The 23,899-nt window shown below is 51.4% G+C and overlaps 1 protein-coding gene across 3 annotated transcripts in view; it reads right to left on the bottom strand.

The window, feature by feature from the left end:
* Positions 1-23,899, bottom strand: part of DAAM2 (dishevelled associated activator of morphogenesis 2) — a 131,374-nt gene that overhangs the window by 12,487 nt on the left and 94,988 nt on the right. For all 3 annotated transcript variants that reach the window (XM_069563969.1, XM_069563972.1, XM_069563971.1), the window contains exons 7-17: positions 23,436-23,546; positions 21,870-21,973; positions 20,695-20,761; positions 19,554-19,671; positions 17,193-17,331; positions 13,127-13,185; positions 12,612-12,796; positions 11,762-12,061; positions 7,483-7,590; positions 4,023-4,129; positions 2,780-2,864 (exon numbers count right to left, since the gene is read on the bottom strand). In XM_069563969.1, the coding sequence (XP_069420070.1) occupies positions 2,780-2,864; positions 4,023-4,129; positions 7,483-7,590; positions 11,762-12,061; positions 12,612-12,796; positions 13,127-13,185; positions 17,193-17,331; positions 19,554-19,671; positions 20,695-20,761; positions 21,870-21,973; positions 23,436-23,546 (1,383 nt within the window). The remainder of the gene's footprint in view (positions 1-2,779; positions 2,865-4,022; positions 4,130-7,482; positions 7,591-11,761; positions 12,062-12,611; positions 12,797-13,126; positions 13,186-17,192; positions 17,332-19,553; positions 19,672-20,694; positions 20,762-21,869; positions 21,974-23,435; positions 23,547-23,899) is intronic.

Genomic DNA, 23,899 nt, shown 5'->3' with positions numbered 1-23,899 from the left:
GTTCTTGCCTGGGAAATCCCAGTGACGGGGGAGCCTGGTGGGCTTCCATCTATGGAGTTGCACAGAGTTGGACATGACTAAAGTGACTTAGCATAGCATTTTAAATGTACAACTAAATGAATTTTGATCAAACTATCTTGAGAGTCACATGGACAGCAAGGAGATCAAATCAGTCAATCTTAAAGCAAATCAACCCTGAATATTCACTGGAAGGACTGATGCTGAAGCTCTAACTCTTGGGCCCCTAATGTGAAGAGTGGATTCATTGGAAAAGACCCTGATGCTGGGAAAGACTGAGGGCAGAAGGAGAAGGGGGCAACAGAGGATGAGATGGTTGGATGGCATCACTGACTCAATGGACATGAGTTTGAACAAATTCCAGGAGACAGTGAAGAGCAAGGAAGACTGGCATGTTGCAGTCCATGGGTTTGCAAAGAGTCGAACACGACTTAGTAACTGAATAACAACAAATCCACTAATTGAACCATCCAGATTAAGATACAGAAGATTTTCATCCCCTGCAAAGTTCCCTTGTGCTACTTTAATAAGAAAGCCACCTCTTCCTCCAGTGTAGCCTCTCAACTGAACTCTATCACCTTAGATCAAATTTAGCTATTTTTTTTGGACATGCCACACAGCGTGTGGGATCTTAGTTCCCTGATCAGGGATTGAACCTGTTTCCCCCTGCAATGGAAGTGCAGAGTCTTAACCACCAGACCACCAGGGAAGTCCCATATTTGACTATTCTTGAACTTATTCTTGAACAAATTATGCTGTGTGCTCTTTCTGGGGTCTGGTTTCTTTAACAGAATATCTGAGACTCATTCACATTTAGGTATGAAAGTGAAAGTGGAGAGTGAAAAAGTTGGCTTAAAGCTCAACATTCAGAAAATGAAGATCATGGCATCTGGTCCCATCACTTCATGGGAAATAGATGGGGAAACAGTGGAAACAGTGTCAGACTTTATTTTGGGGGGCTCCAAAATCACTGCAGATGGTGACTGTAGCCATGAAAGACACTTACTCCTTGGAAGGAAAGTTATGACCAACCTAGATAGCATATTCAAAAGCAGAGACATTACGCTGCCAACAAAGGTCCGTCTAGTCAAGGCTATGGTTTTTCCAATGGTCACGTATGGATGTGAGAGTTGGACTGTGAAGAAGGCTGAGAGCTGAAGAATTGATGCTTTTGAACTGTGGTGTTGGAGAAGACTCTTGAGAGTCCCTTGGACTGCAAGGAGATCCAACCAGTACATTCTGAAGGAGATCAGCCCTGGGTGTTCTTTGGAAGGAATGATGCTAAAGCTGAAACTCCAGTACTTTGGCTACCTCATGCGAAGAGTTGACTCATTGGAAAAGACTCTGATGCTGGGAGGGATTGGGGGCAGGAGGAGAAGGGGACGACAGAGGATGAGATGGCTGGATGGCATCAGTGACTCAATGGACGTGAGTCTGAGTGAACTCCGGGAGTTGGTGATGGACAGGGAGGCCTGGTGTGCTGCGATTTCATGGGGTCGCAAAGAGTTGGACACGACTGAGCAACTGAACTGAACTGAATTCATTTTTTATTCATTGATGAAAGTGAAAAGTGAAGGTGTTAGTTGCTCAGTTATGTTTGACTCTTTGTTGACCCCATGGACTGTAGCCCACCAGGCTCCTCTGTCCATGGGATTTCCCAGGCAAGAATGCTGGAGTGGGTTGCATTCCCTTCTGCAGGGGATCTTCCTGACGCAGGGATTGAACCCAGGACTCCTGCATTGCCAGCAGATTCTTTACCATCTGAGCCTCCAGGAAAGCCCATTCATTGTTGAGCACTATTCTACTGTGGGAATATATCTCAATCTGTTCACTTTCCTATTGATGGACAGTTGGGGTGTTAACAGTTTGAGGGTTTTATAAATAGTTATGAATATTCCTATAGTCAGTATTTGTACCCAGTGGGATTGCTGGGAAATGGAATAGGTGTGTGTACTGCTAAACTGTTTTCCAGAATCGTTTCACCAAATGAGAGTTCCAGTTGCTTCGCATCCTTGCCAACAGCTCGCATTGTTGGCCTCTTCGGTTTTAGCTGTTTAAGCGGGTGGCTGGTTCGCCCTCACTGTGACTTTTTGTGTTTCTCTGGTGGCTAATAGTACTGAACATCTTTTACCGTATTTCTCTGATGAGTGATGGTATTGAGCCATTTGGAGATTCTCTTTTATAAAGCACCTATTTGAATCTTTTGCTCATTTTTAGGTTGTTTGTCATTTTTCTCACTGATTTGTAAAGTCCTCTGCTCTGAATATGAGATCTTTGTGCAAAGGTCTAAAGCTTGTCTTGCCTTTTCACTCTGGTAACAGTGCCTTTTGATCAACAGGGTTCTTAATTTCAAAGTCCAGCTAATGGTGGCTTTGCTTGGTAGTTTCTGGGTTTCTCTTGAAGGACATAGCAGACTCATGAGGAAGAGATGCGAATCCGTGTCTCCGGTGTCTCCTACGTTGCAGGCGGGCTCGTCACCTGCTGAGCCATCAGGGAAGCCCTCAGCAGCACGTGGCTGCGGCCACTGTCTTTGCCCTGAGACTCATGGGGGAATCACTCCTCATGTTTCCTTTCTAGGGGCCTCAAGCCCCTGAAAAGATGTAGTCTGTTCTGGTCTCCTCTCAGAGAGGTTGATCCAGGGAAGTTTCTATGAGCCTCTCCCTTGCTCCTCCAGCCTGACTTCTCCTTGACCTAAGAGTCTCAGCCTCCCTGGGGACTGTCGGGAAGGGATACGGCTGCCTCCTAGTTTCAGGGGCCTCACCTGCTCCAGCATGTCCTTAGCGAGGTCCTCCTGTTCGTCCATCTTCAAGATAGCTTGCCGGATCTCCTCATTGGACAGCTTCAACCTATGGCAAAACCCCACCCTGAGCAGCCTGGCCTGGCCCCTCTGCCCAGGACAGACCCCTGGCCTCCTCCTTCCAAAGCCAGAGCCGGGGCCTTCTCTCTCTCCTTTACCTTTGATAGCACTCCCTGCTCGGTAAAACCTTTGACACTAAACTCACCCGGTTCCCTCTATAACTTGAGCCTGAGATATTTTAGTCCCTAAACAGAGACGTGAGTACTCTGGTCTCTTGCTTGAGTCTCCATCCTCACTGATGGGGACGTTTGGGAGGAAGAGGGCCATCTTCAGTGTAGACTGAGACAGGGCAAAAAGTTCCGATCCTCCTTCTCATGCCCAAAATACCCGCAGCATCTCCATGGGAGGATGGGAATATGGGCAGACCATTAGGGCAGGCTCCTGCTTCCTTCAAGACAGAACAGCTGCCCCTTGGCTCCCACACAGCCGTTCCAACACTGGGAGAGGGAGACGCAATCCCCTGCACGCACTGCACGTGCACACACAGACACAGAGACACACATGTCCACACAGCCCCTCCGGATGCACACCCATCGGGAGCGGGCAAGCAGAAGTCTCCCTTGCCATTGATGGGGAGACACTGAGCCCTGGGGCCCTGTGGGAGGAAAGTGGGGATGCGTGTCCTAGGGCAGCACTAAAAATAGTAAGAGAGGCGGTGCCCTCTGACCCCAGCTCAGGCGGGAGGCCCCCGCACAGAAGCTAGGCTGTTAGCCCAGATACTGCCCTGTTTGTTCTGCAGCCGCGGGAAATGCTTGGGGGCTGACATCATGCTGCTCTGTGGCCTAAGCCAAGCGGGGCCCTCCGCAGGCTTAGAGCGATGCCACTGCCAGACGCCGACCAGGCAGGTCAGGGGCCTCATGCCTGGGGCAGTTTCCTGTCTGCAGAGTCTGCACCGCTGCTCTGCGGGGGCTCCCGGGAGAGGATGCTTGGATCAGGGGCGCCCTGCCATTCCCAGGGGATAGCTGGAGATGGGGGGAGCCCAGAGGTCACCACCACCCCATCCGTCTGCCAGTCCCTCTCTCCCCAGGCACTCAGCTCCCTCATCTTCTTCTCTAGCCCCAGCCCAGGCCTCCACTCTCTGGGGGCGCATCCTTCCCACCCACAACCTTCCCTGGGGCAGGGCCACAGAGGCAGGGCGGGCACCTACTTGGAGAGAAGGATGACGCAGTTCTGTGCCCTCCGGCCATCAATAACAGACAGCTCTTTGACCTTGCGTGAGGCCAGGTGGATGTCCTCAGTGGAACCCAGCTCTTTCTGCAACCGACAAGCCAAGTGGCAAGGGTGAGGTGTGTGTTTCCCCCAGTCTTCTTCCTGCCCACCCCCAACCCCAGCCCATGAGCCACCCCAGTGCCAACCAGGGAATGCTCCTGGTGTGAGTGGAAGAAACAAAAGGAGAGAACAAGACTGGGGAGACAGGAGGGTGGTTAATAGCTGAGTAATTCGAGGCTCTGGGACTTTAGCCTGGGCTAGAAGGGGTTGGGGGCAATGAGAAGCCCCCTATTCAGACATTGCTTTCTCTGGGCAGGCTAGAGGGGGAGTTATTGATCCCTATAGCTGTGGGCAGTGGGATTTGACCCATGCCAGATCCCAGACAATCAACCCCCACTCCCCTCACCCTGCTCAGAGAGCCTCCTCTCGCCGATCTTATGGTGAGAAGCTGGCTCCAAGTCCCCAGAGGGCCATGGTTCCTGGACCCCTGAGGACTCTGGGTGCTTCCCAAGGTGCCCAGGGTGGAGAGTATCCACTAGTTCAGAGGGGAGGAAACTGAGGCACAATTCCTTGCAAAGTTCTCTCCTCTGGGGTTCTAGCAGGCAATTCCCAAGAAATCAAAGACCGTCCTCTTGCCTTCTCTTGGGCCCTGATGAGGTACACAGGAGGCTCGCTCCTCCTCTGGGAGGTCCTTCCATGCACATGCTCCAGGGGCTGCCTCTCACATCACTGCCTGTGTGGACTGTGCCCCTGGAATTGTGCAGTGCCCAACCTGTGCAGTCTTATAGGACGGCCTTGCCTTGGGCCTTGTGGGTAAGACAACAGACCTAGAAGCTTCCTCCTCACTTCTGCAGATGTTTACCTCCCTTATGGTGGGGGTCTGTTTGCATTAGCTCCTTTCCCTACATTTCCACTTTTTCTTTGGGGACCCAACCTGATGCCACCCTGTTAAGATGAGTAATAAGGCAGAAGGTAGAATTGACAAGCCCCCTCTTTTGAGCCCAGTATAGGGCAGCAGAGCCCAGGACAGTGGTTAAGAGTTATAGTGTCCAGAGCCCCAAGAGTGACTCACCTGCTGGGAAGGATTAGTTATCAGCTCCTAGGCAGGTAGCAGCCACAGCCAATAGAGAATCAAACATGCACAACATTAGCCAAGAGGTTTGGGGACCCAAGAGTAGTAGGAAAGGAATGGGGACCCCTTAGCATCTACTCTGTCTGCCCCACCCCAAGGGAGACCCCCCCAATGGTTGGAGATGGAGACTGCAGGTAGCACCAAACACGAGCTGCTTCCAGCAGACATGCACTCACAAAGAAGCCAGACCAAGCGGAGGACAGGCAGCCTCATCTGTGTGCCCCGCGCCCAGGGAGACCACCACTTCCTGGTCGGATGGGCCCCCCAAGCTGCCCACCCCAGGCTTCGACTGCACTTCTTCCCTCTCCTACATAGAGCATCCCGGTACCCCTGCATGACTTCATTCTTCCAAAACAGGGGAGGGGAGACAACCACAACTGAACTTGAGCTCAAAGCACGTGCATGTCGCATTCATTGAGACAGAGGAAAGCAGACATCCCTGAACTTTGTCCCTTGCCCTCTGCCCCCTGTCTGTCCTTTGATTTCCAAGGAAGCAGAGGGGGCAGAGCTCACACCTGGTTCTCCCTTCCTGACCCAGGTGGGGTTGAAGTCACCAACTCAGGACTGGCAGAGGGCACAGGACGGTCCCTGTCCCATGCGCCCAGGACCCCAAGACAGAAAGAGGAGGCCAAAGAGGCAATGCAGCCTCTGGGATCTCTCCAGCTCTGCAGCTGTGAATTCAACCCCCAGAGTCCGGGCAACCCGCAGAGTGACAGTCCTCTGCGTGAGCCCAGCTCTGAAATGGGGCGATAGACTGAGAGGGCTCAGAGGAGAAAGAGCAGGGCGCTGTCCATCTTAACTCTTCCTCATCCCCAACTGGGGATGGGGTCGGGGCAGGCCCCGTTTGTCCTAAACCCCAGAGTCCCGCCTTCCCTACTGGACCTGGTCCTACCCCAGGACCTTGGAGACTGGGCAGGCAAGGCTGGAACCCTGGCCTGGAGAAAGACTCTCAAAATACAGGGAGGCCAGGCCTGATCCTCCGCCACCCCCCGCACATCCTCTGCATCCCTCCCTGGTGCCCGCTCAGGAGCGCTGATCACAGAAGCAGCAAACGCCCCGAAGAGCCTCTTCCGGCCCCCGTCGGGCCGCAGTGGCTGCTTGGGCCGTGCCAGGCAGACACGTCCATGGGGCTGAAAGTGCTTCCTGGATTAGGGGTACAGAATCAGACACCCTGAGCACCTACATTTAAGCTAAGCAAACAACCGTTGGGTTTTTCTAGAACCCTAAGGCATGGCCAGAGCCCCACCTCCACCACAGCCCTTTGGCTATTGGCTAGGCCCCACTCCCTGCCCTGGAGCTGTCACCATGCCCTCAGTCCTGTCTGCCCTCAGGAGGGGTCACCCACAGCTCCGGGCTTGGCAGAAAGCAGTGAGGAGATCGGCCGAGACACTCAGACCCAGGAGGGCTCAGAGCCTTCTCACAGGCACTGGAGGATGTCCTCGGGGTTGGAACCCCAGATGGAAGAAGACAGCACAGCCCAGAGAATAAACAAACCCTGGGGGAGGGCCAGAGCGAAAGCAGAGGCACCAAGGCCTCTTCCCACACTGGACCTCCGAGGAAGGCCCCAGCTCTGCTGTGCAGAGTCCTGCGCCCTCGTACTCATGGGAGGGGGAAATCAAAGAATTGGCATTTGTGGTCATCCCGGCAGCTACTGCCTCGGGTTGGCCCTGCATCCTGCTATCCACCCCACTCCCTGTCCTGCCTCGGGAAGAGCAGGCTTGCTGGTCCACCTCTGCACAGCATCCTCAGAGCAAAGCCCAGGGCCTCTCCTGGCCTGCCCCGCCCAGCTTCAACCCCTCAGTGTGACCTGGAGCAGTGCCACCATCCTTGACCCAAGATCCTCTGCTCCACTCATGGGAGTGTCAGGATATGAGAGCAGAGTGGAAAAAGCGGTTGAAAAGTGATCGTGCCTTGTAGGTATAATTCCTAGGTCCTGGGCCAGAAAAAGAATTAGGTCCGCAGTGGCCTGGCCCTGCTCCTCTGCCTCCAGCACTCCAAGACCAAGGAGAGAAATGGACAACATATTACGTCATCCCATGATGGGCAAATAGAAACTAATACAGTGGGATTCTTCCCCTGTGCACTGCACCCCTCCCCCCCGTTCATGTCCCAGAAAGAACATGGTACCTGATAAAGAATAAAATCAATCCGTGTATGTGGGAGGGAGGAAGAGAGGCAAGGAAGGGCTCAGGGTCGAGTTCAAGGGGTGGTGTCAAGTCACGACTGGAGGCCAAGACTCAAGACACCAGAGCGGGCAGGGTCTTACCTGATGCCTCTGATAAGCTGAAAACATTTTTTCAAAGTCCTCGAGGTCTAGAATCCGAAACACCTGCATGTCATCAATCTCATTCCATATGGTGCCAGGGACACGTTCCTAAGATTCACGGGGAGGGAGGAGGCCGTGGTTGACTCGGCTCCTTCGTGATGGAGATGCTGGTGCCCCCCGACCCTACCTGTCCTCCAGGTACACAGACACAGGCAGCCAGGCTCCCAGGCCTTCAGAAGGGGGGTGATTCCTCCCCGCGCCCCCCCTTCAACACTCTGCTCCAGGGGAGCGACGAGAGACCACTCCTCCTCTTCACCTGGGGCCATATGTCAGCGCACCCCAGAAATCAACAGTAGCGCTGGAGTGACGGGTGGGCAAGCATGGAAGAGGGCTATGAAACCCCTTCCAGAAAAAAACCAAGCCAGTGTTCTCAGAGGACATCCCCCCGCAAGGTCGGGTGGCTGTGGTGATGGCAGGAAGAGTGCCCCCACATACTTGGGGGTCCTCAAGTCCCCAGGGCTGCCTGCATGTCCTGTGTCTGAGACGGTCGTCTTCTCTCCCGGGGGTCTTCCTCCCACTTGCCCAGATTCCCAGAAAGTGGACAAACAGCAGAGGCCAGGCCATCCTGGCCCTGCTAGTGACTGTTCCAGCCAGCAAGACTCTGCCATGAGTTCCTGATGGTCAGAGGCCGTCTCATCCCTTGAGACTGGAATGGGCCCAGGGTTATATTCCAAGGTCTCTCAGCTGAGGCAATGTCCACCTCTGGGTAGGATCCTTGCACTGAACTCCACTCCAGGGTTCTGGACAAGATGTAGTACCCATGCCGGGAATGCCCTAGTAGTCTTGCAACATCCCAATAATGGCTTAGAAGCCGAGACAGGCCCCCACCCAGGACCCCTCGCCTCTCCCTGAGCTTTGCTGCCCTTTAAAACAGAACCTCCCCCACCTCTCTGCCTGCGGGGGCAGTCGGGAACCTTCCTAACGCCACTGCCGCCCCCTCTCTCCATCACCCCTCAGCAAGGCTCGGAGAGAGAAACATACCTTTCACTCACTTTTATTTTCTTAAACTCTGCAAAGGGGAGGCAAGGCCAGAGTGGGAGGGGGGAAGTGGGGACATTCCTGCGGCCTTCCTAAGGCCAGGGACCCTCTCGTGGAATGCCGGGCTGGGAAGCTGGGAACAGCAAGGGATGCAGGCAACTGGCCAAAGCCAACACAGACACATTCTTTTCATGGCAGAAACAACCACTCTGTGTGTGTGTGTGTGTGTGTGGGTGGGCACGTGTGGGGTAGGGGACCGAGGAGAGGAGCCAGGCTCTCGGATGGGGTACACGGGAGGCAGATAGGAGATGGGAAGGAGAACTGGACCGGGAAAGGCAGCGAGGGTGGGTCAACATGGGGAAAATTTTCCATGAGTCAACAGGCTGAGGACCCAGCTCCCCTCACTGCTTCCCAAACACTCCCCCTGCCCCGTGGTCACCAGGAGAACCTAGGATCCTCTGTGAAGGTGGAGTTGAGGTCTGGGGCCAGAGACTCATACATTTCTTCCTAACATCTTCCACATCCTAAACGCCACCACGCCACCCCAATGTGTCCCTGTCACACAATCATTCTCAAACTTGATCTTCACACTGCTCCGGCCAAGACTTCACCACTTCCAGTCCAGATCCCTGAAACTTCTGCCCCTCTAGGGACACCCTTTACAGGCCACGGAATCTTGCTCAAGAAAGTATATTTCCCTCGAGCATCTGGGGTCACACAGCCTCTAAGTGGGGCAGCTGGCAAAGAGGGGGTTTCTCTTCTCTTCCTCCGCCCCATGAAAGGAAACTGAGTCTCACGTTTGCGTGATGGAGCTGGAGTGAGGGTTAAGTGAGAGAGCACACGCACGGCACGTGTGGTAGTCGCACTCATAGCAACTCGCCTGCTATTCTTATTTTAAAGGCTTTCTATGTGTCAGTCGCTTTGCATGTATTAAGTCAGTCCTCACAACAACCTTTTGATCTGGTTATCATCATCACCCCCATGTTACAGGTTGGGAAACCAACGCCCACATGACGAGATGACCTGAATTTAGCCATGCAATTAAAAGCTTGGGGCTGGGATGACAAATATGACTCAAAGCCCCCCACTCCCCACACCCTACAAGAGCTCCTCAACACGTGTTCCATCAAACCTGGACTTCCCAGTCTAGGAATGAGACTCTGGCCACTTCTGGGTCCCTGAGGAATTGATATACACTTTATTATTGCTAGATCCCAGAGAAAATCCTAAGCACAAAGTTCTTTAAGATGAAAATATTAAAAAAATATTAGATGCCTTATCTGTTTTCCTTAATTGTGGAGATGCCTAATCAATCCTTCATTACATGATCAAAACTGTAAATTGCAAGCATGGGAGGCAAAAGCAAAATTCTTTTTTTAATAGCAACTTAAAAATACTACTTCTGGTCATGAACAATGAACATTTCTACACAGCCTATAGCCTTTGGTTCTGCAGAACCATTTGCCTGCTCAAACGCAGCTGGTCTTTCTGGCTGGTCTCAAGACCACAGGGAAGCAACTACAGGGCACCACTGTGCGAAGCAGTTGTCACAAACTTTAACGATATTGCTTCAAAGTGCTGCTAGCAGGTGGCTCTACATCAGAGCTCCAGGAAGTAACGGTGGGCTATACTCATACTTTGTCTTTCTTTCCACTTAGATGACAAAACCAGAGGTAAAAGGAATCAGAGAGCATCTCGCAGATGAGCAAACAGGTACCAGATGAGTGATTTCTGCAGAGCACACAGTTAGTTTGAGCCAAACCTGACTTGGTTAGAAGTTAGAACCATTCCTTCAACCCATCCCCAGGACCTCAAGGTAGTTCCTTGGACACATTTCCTAATTTGCCAGATCCAAAGCTCTTTCAGGGCAATATTATGTCTCATCCTTTGTTATTATCCATCACAGCCCCCTCCCCACCATAACCGAAAGCTTTACGTAAAGCACAGCTCAGACTGATGGGCTAGCTGGTCTACCAGCAGGAGACAGCACCTAGCAAACAGCTGAGCATCTACTTAGCAAACTGTGTCTCCTCCTACTTAAGTCTCCATTTGAACTAATTTAAGCTCAGAGTTGTAGAGTAGTGATTTCCCCAAGAGTTAGTCCCTGGTCTATACAACAAGGTCAGAGAGCATCCATTGGTCCCAGTTTCAAACTGTTTATGCAGTGTGAATGGGCCAGGCTAACTGAGGCCAGTTCCCTTGTCTTGCTGAAGTGAAAGTTGTTCAGTCATGTCCAACTCTTTGCGACCCACCAGGCTCCTCTATCCATGGAATTCTCCAGGCAAGAATACTAGAGTGGGTAGCCATTCCCCTCTCTGGGGTTTCTTCCTGACCCAGAGATCAAACTTGGGTCTCCTGCATTGCAGGCAGATTCTTTACCATCTGAGCCACCAGGGAAACCTACCATATCTATTAGGTTGGCAAAAAATGTCAACATATCAACATGGAAAAACCCAAACAAACTCTTTGGCTAACTCAACATTTGCCTCAAGGATGAAGCCACTGGTCCTTGCAAGAGGACACAGCACAGAACCAGAGCAGGGCTTGGACCAGGCTGGGACTGGCCTTCAATTACTAGAGGTCCAATGTGACCCAGGACATCTCTACACTCATGAGACTCCAACAGAGGAATCAAGCCCCACATGTCAGCCTGGGATGAGAGGTTCCTAGTGGATAATATTCATGAGGACCTCTCACTGCTGAGCAGTCTAGAGAAGTAGCCAGTGCAGGCACCCTCCCCTACAAGGATGTCAAAGTGGCTGTACCTTGACATCAAACTCTTCCTTGTCCTTTTCCTGTTACCCTGTCATAGCCTCATCATTTCAGTCCTTTGTACACACTGGTCTTGATCATCTCTAGACCTTGGCCGAAGATCTTCACCTATATGTTCCACCCTTTTCCTTAAATCAACCCTATCCTTAACATTCTAGCCAAGCCCTTTTCTAGAAAGCATCCTTGACTGGCCCTACATTACTCCATGAACCCTCAGCACACTCATATTCCATGTGTAGGTGGCTCTGCCAATGTGAGCATCACCACATGCCAAACCATCTCCTCTCTGTGCTCTTCCCAACAGACAGCCTGTCATCTGCAACCCCCTGTTCTGCATCCACTGTGTCTACCCTTACCCCGACCAAAGAAAGCATTCACCACGGAGATCTGCAAACAGCAGGCTGCCGATCTATGGGCTGACTGCCCCAACCTGTAGAAGGGACCCACAGACAGATCTCTTGTTACTCACCTCATTCAGCTTGACCCAGTTGAAGGACTTCAGTGGGTGTGAAGGCTGGGGGACACACTTCTTCCTGAGTGGGACATCACTGCTGGGGAAGGGGTCTGGGGGGAGGGGCATCCCCATGCTGAAGCAAGGTGGGGCACCGGGGGGAGTCAGAGGCCCCCCGGGGGGCAGAGGAGGGGGTGGCGGTGGGGGGCAGCAGGCGAACGGAAGAGGGGGCGGGGGTGGAGGCAGGCCATTGGTTGTCATCGAGGAAGACAAGGTAAGTGGGCCCCCAGGGGGAGGTGGGGAAGATACAGGTCCTGTCTGTGGGGAAAACAGAGACATCAGGAAGACAAATCCATCAACGAGGATGCCTTTTAGTCCCCAGTCACTATGCCTTCCCTTACTCTTCTTCTCCCTCTAGGCTAGACCCCAAAGTCTGTTCTCCCTGCCCACACAAGCTGAGCCCTGTTTTCTCGCCCTGCATCCTGAACACCCAAACATCCTGAACAGCCAGGTGCACCCACAAGTCAAACACAGACAGCGGACAAAGTCAGTCATTGCCGGCAACAGCAAGACTGATGATAAGGACCGGTCTGCACAAGGACATCCAGCTGCAGGCGGGGAAGGGAACCAACACCCAGCCGGCCCTCTGCTTTCCAAGGCGTGCTTCCTGCTCCCCGGAGGAAGGAACATGGTTTCCGTCTAACACAAAGGAGCCGACCTTGCAGACAAGGGTGCCCTCTATCCTGGTCTGAGATCCTCTCTCTCCTCCTTCATCCTAGGGTCCTTGGTCCCTCCCTACACCCACTTTTCCCTGCCTGACCTGAAGGTCCCAGCTCAGCTCTGCAAAAGGAGAGGGGAGGCCACGCACCGAGATTTCACTGAGTTGGGCCACCAGCTCTGCCACTTGTCCCCGAGCCTGGCGCAGCTCCTGAGACTCACGCGCCAGCTTGTCCTTCATCTTGTTCAGCGTCCGCATCATCTCTTCCTTCTCCAGCGTCTTGGTCTCGCATTCCCGCTCTTTCCTCTCCAGCCTGCTCACCAGCTCTGCGTGTTCTAGGGTGGAAGTGCGACAGGAGGGGAAACGGGGAAGAAAGGACGTAATGTGTGTGCCTTCTTCTCCTAAGGGTGAAGGACTTCCCTGGCGGTCCCGTGGTTGAGACTCCACCCCTCCACTGCAGGGGTCATGGGTTCAATCCCTGGTCTGAGAACTAAGATCCTACATGCCCCGTGATGTGGCCAAAAAAATTTTTTTTAGAAAGAAAAAAGATGGCACATTTAAAACTTAAAAAAAAAAAAAAAGAAGTAGGCTAGGGGATGATCCTGGAGTGGGCAGGGGCAGGGGAGGGTGGGGAGCAGGTGGTGGGTTTAGGCAAAGCCCCTCACCTTTCCGGAACTTCTCTGCCTGGTCTCGCCACTGTTTCACTTCATTCTCGTTGATGAGCCTGGGGTCGGGGTGAGGGGGTTGAGAGAAGGAGCTGTTGACTGTTGGCTCATAGCTTCCCAGAGGGCAGGGTACCTTTCAGTCCCCTACAATGGTGCCCTGATCTCCAATCTGTGCAGCTAGGAGGCTAGGGTTCTGACTCTCCAGATGTCTCTCCAGGTCCCACCCCTGACAAGGTCTCTTCACCTGTCTCTCTGTGGGCTGAGAAAGTGAAAGCACCCTTAGAGTCCAACCCCTCTGTGATAAAGAAGATGAAGCTAACTCGTGGTCAAGCTAGGATGATGTCCCAGGTTTCGCCTAGTTGTACAATGATTTGTACCCCTTTGTAATAATAGGTCCTTGCATCTGAGAGGAGTCAAAATATCAGCTGGACTTCCAGTCTGTTACAGCAAGAGAAATCACTCACCCCAGCAACTCAGAGTGAGTGGGCAGAGGGTGTCTAAGTCATACGCCCTATTCATGTCAGACTCTCATTATGTGGGGTTTAAATGAGGGCTGTACCCAGACACATCCGCATATGAGAGGTGAAGTTCCAAGGTGAGATCCCAATCATCATTTCTTTTGTGAATCTGGAAGCATGGAGGGGATAGATCCATGACTCTTGGCCTCCTCAACCAGATCAAGGATACAAAGAGGGGACAGGGACTTCCTGGGGGGTCCAGTGGTTAAGGAAATGGGAAGAGAGGATGTGAATGCACGTGTCCTTCTCCAGAGGACAAAGGACTTCCCTGGTGGTCCGGTGGCTGAGGCTCCATGCTTTCTGCGCAGGGGGCCGGGGTTCCATCCCTGGTCAGGGAACTAGATCCCACATGCCGCAGCTAAGTCCCAATGCAGTCAAATAAACACACAAATATTAAAAAAAAAACTAAAAGAGGGGGTAAGATATGAAGGAGGAAATAATTTATGAAGCGATTTCTCTGGAGCAAGCTATGGCCATCCTCCCTTGGTGGGGAGGTTTGGGGAGGGTGGGTACAGGGAGGTTCTCCTTCACTGCCCCCTAGTGGAAGTGACTTCCTTGCACCCATCCAGAGAGTCTGACCTATGTCCCCTGCTTTTGGGAGGGAGGCATGGTGGACTGAGGCAAGGCAGGTCCAGAGGGTGGGCTAGCGCCCACGGCACTCCAAGAATTTGTTAGTATGAGAGATTGCATGAGGGTTGCTCATGAGTCAGAGAGCATCACGGAGGAACTAGGCTGAAGCTGTTGTAAGACTCATTCAAAAAATGCACCTGACAGAAGAGCGGACACTTCACCAACGTGAGTCTACGTGTACTGTTGTTGTTCAGTTGCTAAGTCACGTCCGACTCTTTGTGACCCCATGGACTGCAGCACGCCAGGCTTCCCTGTCCTTCACCATCTCCCAGAGTTTGCTCAAACTCATGTCCATTGAGTCAGTGCATTGTACTCCCAGTGAGCCAGGGTCTGATAGAAGGGATGGTACCAGGCAGGCTTGGAGGGAAAAAAGAAAAACAGGCCTTGCCAATGACCAGGGTTTTGTAGTGAGAGGCAGCCAGCAAGGAACATCTGAAGACCCCAGGGATATACGTCATCTCTTTATCCATGTGCTAAACCCAGAGAGCAGGAAACCTCTTCACTAAGTTACCTGATCAAGCAGGGCCTTTTCCCATTTTTCCTTCCTGCCCTCATGCTCCCTCTGGTGGGGGTTCAGAAAATGGTTAGCTAGAGGAAAGGAGGGGATAGAAGGGGCTGAAAGAGAAAGAGAACAGACAAAGAAGCCAATCATCACACACACACGCACACACACACGCACACGCACACAGACACACACATGCACACGCACACACATGCACATGCACGCACACACAGACACAGACACACACGCACACAGACACACTCACACAGACACACACAGACACACGCGCGCACACACAGACACATACACACACACACACGCTCACTCTTCCCACTGCAGCTTCCCGCTCCAACCCAGGAAGGAAAGAGATTTAAGGCTGAATCACATCTAGAATGCTGATTCACATCTAAGACTAGCCCTTCTACTTGCAGATTTGAGACCATATTGGTGGCTGAAAGTGAGCCTAGGACTCTTATTGTCCAAGAAGCAGCAAAAAGTTCACTGCACCTGAGGAGTTGTCATCCTCAGCAGAGGAGAAGCTTCCCCACTAAACAGTGTAAAGAATGAACAAAAGATAAAAAAATAAAGCTGTTTTCACTATTTATAATAGCCAAGACATGGAGCAACCTAAATGTCCATCGACAGAGGAATAGATAAAGAAGATATGGTATATATAGAAAATGGAATATTACTCAGCCATAAAAAAGAATGAAATAATGCCATTTATAGTAACATGGACAGACCTAGGGATTATCATACTAAGTGAAGTAAGTCAGGCAGAGAGAGACAAATACCACGTGATATGACTTATATGCGAAATATAAACAATGATACAAATGAGCTGATAAACAGAAACAGCCTCACAGACATGGAAAACGAACTTAAGGATGACAAAGGGGAAAGATGAAGGGAATAAACTAGGCCTTTTGGATTAACATACACATACTACTATATATAAAACAGGCAGTCAACAAAGATTTACTGTATAGCACAGAGAACTTCACTCAATATTCTGTAACAACCTATATGGGAAACGAATTTAAAAAAGAATAGATAGATACATGTTTAAGCTAAGCTAAGTCGCTTCAGTCGTGTCCAACTCTGTGCAACCCCACAGACGGCAGCCCACCAGGTTCCCCCGTCCCTGGGATTCTCTAGGCAAGAACACTGGAGTGGGTTGCCATGTCCTTCTCCAATGCATGAAAGTGAGAAGTGAAAGTGAAGTCGCTCAGCCGTGTCCGACTCTTAGCGACCCCATGGACTGCAGCCCACCAGGCTCCTCCATCCATGCGGTTTTCCAGGCAAGAGTACTGGAGTGGGTGCCATCGCCTTCTCCCCAGATACACGTTTACGTATAACTAAATCACTTTGCTGCACCCCTGAAACTAACACAACATTGTAAATCAACCATACTCCAATATAAGATAAAAATTAAATTAAAAGGTTTCCTAATAAAGCTGGCTTCTGATTACTAGCTGTATTCTGCCAGCCTACCAGTTAGGATTTTGACTATGACACCCGGCTATTTGTGCAAATGAAAACAGTAGCGTGAACAGTTCAAAAATCATTTTCTACTTGGCCTTGCAATGCAGCACAATGAATCATTGAGAGAAAATGTATCTCCTTAAGGGCAACAGACTCAGACTGATACTGAAAGCAAAAATTTAAAATTAAAACTAAGTGTGCTAACATGAGGCCTGGTTATTAACTGATGCAACTGTAAACTCATTTCTTGGTGTTTTTTACACCCAGGGTGAGTCAAAGATGATAAGCCAGAGACCTTAGGCTCTGACATCCTTTTCTGATGATTAAATTGTCATGCTCCATTTTCAGTGGTCGGCAGACCATCTCTAAAGGGCCAGAGTAACCATTTCAGGTTTCATATGTGAGGTCTCTGCTGCAGTATCTTGTGCGTGATTTTAACACCTCTTTTAAAATCTAAAACTATTCTTAGCTCGTGGACCACACAAAACAAACTGGAGGATGGGGGCTAGCCCACAGCCACAGGTTGCTGACTCTTCCTCCGTGTTACATTACCATCTCCCTCCGTCCACTCCATGCAGTGGATCATGGGGAGCAGTAAGCACCCTCTATAAACCTCTACTATCCAGTATGGTGGTCACCAACCACATGTCTCATGGCTACTTGAGTTTAATGAAAACGAAATAAAACGTGAAACTCAGTTTCTCAGTCACACTAACTATGGGTCAAGCGCCCAGGAGCCACGTTTAGACAGTGTGCATAGAGACCATTTCTGCTATCTCAGGCAGCTCTATCATCGGATGCTTTGGCCCAGGGCCCATCTGGAGCCCTGTCTGGGTTTGCGAGAGGGAGCTGAGATTTTGCTGGTGAGACGCCAAGTAGGAGAGAGATGGGGAGGGAAGACGAAGACAGGTGAGGGATGGCCACTGCTCACATGTTGACGATGTTCTTGACATTGAAGTTCCCCAAGGGAGCCTGGTCAGGATCCACGCCCCTCTCATCCTGGAGGACGATCTGCTGTAGGATGCGGTCCAGGAGCTGCCACTGCTGGAAGTAGCCACCGTTTCGCTTGTCTGCAGGACGACAGACATCCTATCTTGACTGAGCTGCAGAGCCCCCTGGGGCCCTGCCCTAGGGTCACTGCCTGGGGACAGGCCCCTCCCCACCCTCTGCAAGCTCCCTGGATGATGGAGGAGGAAATGTGATTGCTGATAATGAAGGCTCATAAATCCTATCATTTCTTGCTGATCTGCAACTGACCTTTTATGAGTGTGTCAACCCTCTAGATACATTTCTCTTCTCCCTGAAACGCTTTCTGGCTGCCTCTTCCCTGTTGGTACCGTGAGCATCCCATGCCTTAGGAATGCAAATTGCTTTTTTTTTTTTTAACAATTATCTTAGAAAAGCACATTCAAGGAAGTAAATCTCCAAACATTACATGCTGAATGATGAAGTCTCTAGGGAAATGCTTTTTAAAAAACAAAGGCTCTAGGATTATCGACGTTATTGCCCTACAGAGAAAGATGAATGGAAAATAATTACAGGTGTGTACTGAGAGGGGGGTGGTCAGAATGGGCTGGAGAAGCAGTCTTGGAATCCAGGCAGATTTCTCGGTGAAGGTGACCCTGAACTGTGAAGGCAAAGGCATTGTGTGGGTTGTGCCTATTTCTACAGGGCTCTACTGCCATCTGCCCTAATCGTAGTCTGGCTGGAGAAGGACTTTCTTTTCATGGGATCGCCACAGGCTCCTCTTCCTGGGTTCTTAATCGAAGTACTGCGTTTCTACTGACCCCCAAGGGCGGTCAAGCAGCAAGATCCTGACCTCAAAGGCAGACTATAATGCCTACAAGGAGGAAGGTCATGTCTGCACAGCTCCATTTTGAGGCAGACTAGGGGGCCCCATTCACAGTGCCCTCGGAGTACCAAACAGTCATGGGAACAGAAGTCAGAATTCCCAGGTCTTTCGCCAAGACCTGCTAGCCTGGGTTTTGGAGAACTGGCAGCTTCCTGATCCAGGGCACTCTAGCTTCCCATCACTTCACCGGCACATGCGTTGCAAAATGATAATGTCTTCCATTTACCTTTCATCCAGGAACACAGGGTAAAGCCTGTGTTCACAGAAGTAGAAAGTGATTCATCTAAAGCCCTGACCCCTGGGGACTTCCCTCGTGGTCCAGTGGCTAAGACTCCATGCTCCCAATGGGGGCCAGGGTGGGGGCGGGGGGGTGGGCCTGGGTTCAATTCCTGGTCAGGGAACTTGATCCTGCATGCTGCAACTAAGACCCAGTACAGCCAAATAAATATTTTTGAAAAAAATTTCTCTTAAAAAAATTAAAAAATTAAGTCCTCATCCCAAAGAAACAAAATTCTTTCATATGTAAAGACTGTCTGAGTCTCAGGCTCACCCACTGTAAGGATGTAGATAATAAAACACATGCCTTAAGCCATTTTGAGATTTACAGACACTATATTAATCTTCCATCACACCTAGCCCTGAGTGGGCAACAATAAATTGTAGTTTTCACCACCACCTTGATTACCAACACCAACACCATCACCACCACTAAAGAGAGTCTGCCTAGGTTGACCATTTTGTTGGTCCAGGCCAGTTTCCAAATCTGCTATTTTATGAAGAGTTTAAATACCAAATGGTGCAGTTACAACTCATTTCAGATCACACACTGGGCTGGCTACTAGTAACTATGTAGAATTTATTTGGTCACTGTATACACTTGGATCTTAAGGGTTTAGCATCTGCTCCTATAGACACGGTCATTTGGTATTTGTAAAGTGAGGCAGGAACAAGGGTGCTAGGGTGGGAGCCAGCAAGGGCTAGATGGAAGAGCTATTAAATCTTTAAAAACAAACAAACAAAGCAGCAAGTTTGCTTGCACGTGTTGCCACAACCTCCACTCCGCAGCTGGACTGCTCCCGCAAGCAGGAAACTTCTTTCTGGAACGCCCCGAGAAGGCCCATCACAACGCTGCCATGAGCTGGCAGTCAGGGCTGTTTGATTTAGCAGGGATCAAGTTCTGCTTGTTGGTCCAGGATGTTGGCATTGCTCAGGGCTGAATCCTCAGCCCCTGCGCTGGGGACAGTGAAAGTCCTGACTCCAAGGAAGATGGGTAGAGTAGGGGTCTGAGTCCTCCAGTCTGACCTCCTAGGAACTGGGGTACAACTGGCCAGGAGGGAGACACAGGGAGACACCCTGACCCTGGGAGCTTCTGACACCTTGTCTCAAGATGCCTCGGGCCAAGGGCTCAGCCTGGCCAAGGGGGGGGGGGGTGCTACTCACAAGGCATCTGTAGGCAGTGGTGCAGGACAGACAGCAGGCAGGGGTAGGCCTCCGTGTGCTTCAGCTTCTTGTGGATCAGCTCAAACATCTGGGAAGCACTCTTGGTGTCAATGTGGACCTGAGGGTGTGGGGGGCACCGTGAATGGGGCAAGGGGAGGGGAAGGAGCAGAGGAAGAGAATAGAGAGGGGATGACCCTGTTTCCATCCACTGAGCCCCATCCTACAGGAGAGCATTCCCTCCCTGCCTCTGGTCCAGGCTTAAAAAAAGAGAAAGGCAGAGAAAAGGAGGAGAGAGGTGCTAATTATATAAACCAGGGAACCCTGCATCTCGAACTAGATGGTTCTTTATTGGTGGGGGGTGAGAGGCTGCCCTGTTCACTGCAGATGATTTAGCAGCATCTTAGCCCTACACCTACCAGATGTAGAGGCATCCTCCTCACACCCGCTGTGACAGCTAAGAACATCTCTAAACATTGTAGATGCCTCCAGAGGAAGTAAACTTGCCCCTGGTTGAGAATTACTGATTCAAACTAAGCGGAGGAAGCAGGGCCTGGCTGACTCCAGGAGCACATGGCCTAGATCCACAGCCTGGGAGCAAACGCCAGAACAACTCTGCAGCTGTGTGACAGCAAGAAGCCGCTGGTCCTCTCGAACACTGGTTTCCTTCTCTTTGTATCTGGGGCTCTTTTTAGAATTGAAAATGATGGTGCTTGGCCACTGAAGCACCAGCCCAAAGTAGATCTCTATTTGGACAGGGATTTTCTAGCACCATATTAAAGCAGCAGGTGTGTGTATTTTCAGGGTTACCAAGGCTCACATGGAAATGATTTTGTTTGCTAAGCAGGATCAGGTTAGCAATGGGGAAAGGTGACTCAGATTACTGGAAGACAGGGAGAAAGTCATCCCAGAGGAGGCATTCAAGGGTAGCCGTGTGTAAGAATTGTCTCTCCTTCCTTTGGGGGTTGCAGTCTCCTCCAGGGGAGATGCTCTCCCAGTTTGAGGCGAGGCCCTGTAGAGCCACTATAGTGCCAGGGCTCCAGAAGTGAGACCCGGCCACGGTGGCACCACCAGGGAACCAGGGTGACACACAGCACAGGAGTCGGGACCCACCGCAGTCGCCCCACCTTTCCAGGCTTCTCACCATGTCAAACCTCCTGGCCAGCTCCAAGTCATCCTCATTCCGGACCATCTCGAAGAAGTCCAAATGCCTAGACGGGATGGGGGGATAGAGGAAGCAGACATCACCACCAGGTCAGCCCTGGGTGAGGGTTACGGCCCCTTTAAGCCTCTGAAATGACTAAATCTGAAGGCTTCATGCAAATGAGGCCAAGACCAGACCAGAAAGAAGTTAGCTTCCTGTACGTCAACACTCTCGTCCTTTATAGAATCTCATGCCTGCCCCTGGAGAGGCCAACCCAGGGTCCTATGACCTTCAGTCAGGCTCTCCCAGGTTGACACCTGCGGCTGGATCATCCCTGACTCCGTGGGGGCAGGTGGACCTGTGAGTTGAAGGATATGTGCCAGCATCCCTGGCCTCTGCCCACCAGATGCCTGCAGCGGCCTCCACTCTGAGTTGTGATGACCAAAAATGTGTCCAGGTGCTGCCACCTGTCCCCTGGGTTGGGGAGGGGGGTGAAGTCACCCACAGTCAAGGATCACTGCCCTAGGCTGACCTTCCCCAGTGTTCTCAGACCATCCTAGGTCTCCACTCAAAGCCAGTCTGTCATCTTCTACCCCATCCCCTCCTCCACTCTACTGCAAAAAGGTCCATCCACCCATGCTCTCTCCCTTAAGACCTAGTGTAATAAAATAGCCTGCGTGAAGGGGGTGGCCCAGAGAGGCCCACCGGTGATGCACAGGAGCTTCATTGTGCTCTTTAGTCAAGAAAGACCTTGAGGGGGCGGGTCTCTGCTGAGCAGGAGGGCACGGTGGATGGTTGGCGTTCCTGGCTCCCTACAACCAATGCAAGTAGTGCGTCCCCCAGCCAGTTTGAAAACCGAAGAACACCCCTACATTTCCAAATTCCCCCCAGGATTGGTACTGCCATGGCAGAGGACCACTGGGTCCACCTCCTCTAACATCAGAGATGAGACAGGAGGTTGGCGAGGAGGCCAGGAGGGGACATAGGTGATGTCGGACAGGGGGTGGGAGAGCCATTGTCCACCTTTCCCCCAGACCCAGAGCTGCTCCTGAACTGATGCTGGGTATGGCAGGTGGTCTCCCAGGGAACAGAAGCCTCTCTGAGGGTCTCACCCATCCCCCACTGAGGCGCTTTCCCCATAGGTCTGCAGTGGGGATGGGTGGCTTGGGCCTTACTTGTCCAGGATGGCATTCTCGTGCTGCCGGAGTTTGTCAATCACGGGCTGTATCCCCAGCATCAGGAACTCGTACCGCAGATGCAGGCGGAACTCCAGATTATCCTGGGGGTCACCAAGGGGGTACTAGGCTCACCGGCTGGTCTCCATTTCTGCAAGAGTCCCCCAGTGGTCCCTCACGGCCACTCCAGTTCCACCACATCCCCAGCAGCAAATGCATCGGAACTGCTTCAGGTCCCAGAGCAGCAAGGAGGGGTTGGGGGAGACATCCTTTCACCTTGTTAGTCACCCGCTTTAGGTCTCCTGCCTCACTTCTTTTACGTCCTTCACCAGCTTTCTCTAACATTTTGGCCTCAAAGAGCAGTGCTGAAGAGCGATACAGAGCACACGCTTTGGAACCAGACAGATCTTGGTTCCAGTCCCTGCTCTGTCATTTACCAGCTTTGTGACTCTGCAGAAGGCTTAGTTTTCTCATCAGTTAAATGGGCATGACATTACCTACCTAACAAGAATGATATTCATAAAAACTACCTAATGAGATATGGTTAGCAACTAATCAGAACAGATGTCAGTATAAATAGCTGGTACTGAGCCAGGTGATGTCAGCATCTTGCTGCTGCTGCTGCTGCTAAGTCGCTTCAGTCGTTTCCAACTCTGTGCGACCCCATAGACGGCAGCCCACCAGGCTCCCCCGTCCCTGGGATTCTCTAGGCAAGAACACTGGAGTGGGTTGCCATGTCCTTCTCCAATGCATGAAAGTGAGAAGTGAAAGTGAAGTCGCTCAGCCGTGTCCAACTCTTAACGACCCCATGGACTGCAGCCTACCAGGCTCCTCCATCCATGTGATTTTCCAGGCAAGAGTACTGGAGTGGGGTGCCATTGCCTTTTCCGTGTCAGCATCTTAGGGACAGGTAATTCCCTCAACCTATCTCACTTAATTCAGGTCATCAGGATGGGATGCAAAAAAAAAGAGAGAGTATGCCGGCAAAAAACAGGGGAAAGCAGAGATCATTAAGTTGCCCCTTTTGACCTTCAACAAGCTGACCTTCACCGAGGCATCAGACTGCCTTAGAATTTGGGGAGTTCACCTGCTCTTCAAGTTCATCTTCCATTTTTCTATTTTTAAGGTCTGGGAATCTCATTCTGACCCCATTCTGAAGGAAAATCAGAAGTTGCATGTCCTAACAGAAGATTCTAGAAGACTATGACTGGCCAACTCAGAAAATCAGTCCAGAAACAGTATTTAGAAAGCTCTAGAAAGAAGAGCCAACACTTGTCCTCCTCCTATAAATGATCCCCCGCCATCCTAAGCCATCATCAGCCAGACAAGCTTGGGTTTTGCCCATGACACACATAATCCACGGCGCCACCCATGCAGGAAGCTCCCCAGGAACCCCTCCTTCTTGGTGCCCAGTGCAGGGGGCAAGATGTGATTCAGACAATCTGAAGACACAATGATGGCGGCGGCAGCCACACCGACCCTCTGCCACCTCCCCAGGCAGCACTCACGCCCTCTTCCCAGGCCAGAAAGTCAGAGCACAGCAAGGACACGGAGAAGAGGTCTTACCTCTCCAGCGCCAGCGTTGAGGACAGCGTTGATGAAGGACATGATGGCTGTTTTCAGGTTCACTTCATCCCGGTATCGGCCCAGACTCCGGTCCAGCTCGTTCAGCAGGGTCTGGATGGAAAGGCAGGACCGAAAAGGAGGGAGGGATCAGGATCCTACAGGTCCAGCCTCACACCTTTGCTCCCACCGTTCCAACCACCCAGAATGCTGCATTCATTCTCTGTACCTGATCTATCCAACTCATCTTGAACGTTCTCTAAACTCACCTTTTCCAAGAAGTGTCCTTTGCCTCTCCACACCTCAGCCCCAGTCCTGCCTTATTCCTCTCCCACTCAGCCTTGGGGACTTGCTCTATTTTGCTAGGTGATGCCAAAATGCTGTTTCAGCACTTTACAGCTGTTTACAGCTCATCAGCCCTCCATATCCATGGGTTCAACCAACCCCACATTAAAAAATAAATATAT

Source organism: Ovis canadensis, chromosome 20 (genome assembly GCF_042477335.2).
Source record: "Ovis canadensis isolate MfBH-ARS-UI-01 breed Bighorn chromosome 20, ARS-UI_OviCan_v2, whole genome shotgun sequence".
Lineage (NCBI taxonomy): Eukaryota > Metazoa > Chordata > Mammalia > Artiodactyla > Bovidae > Ovis > Ovis canadensis.
The sequence above is the reverse complement of the archived record's forward strand: the minus strand, read 5'-3'. Positions and strand labels throughout refer to the sequence as shown.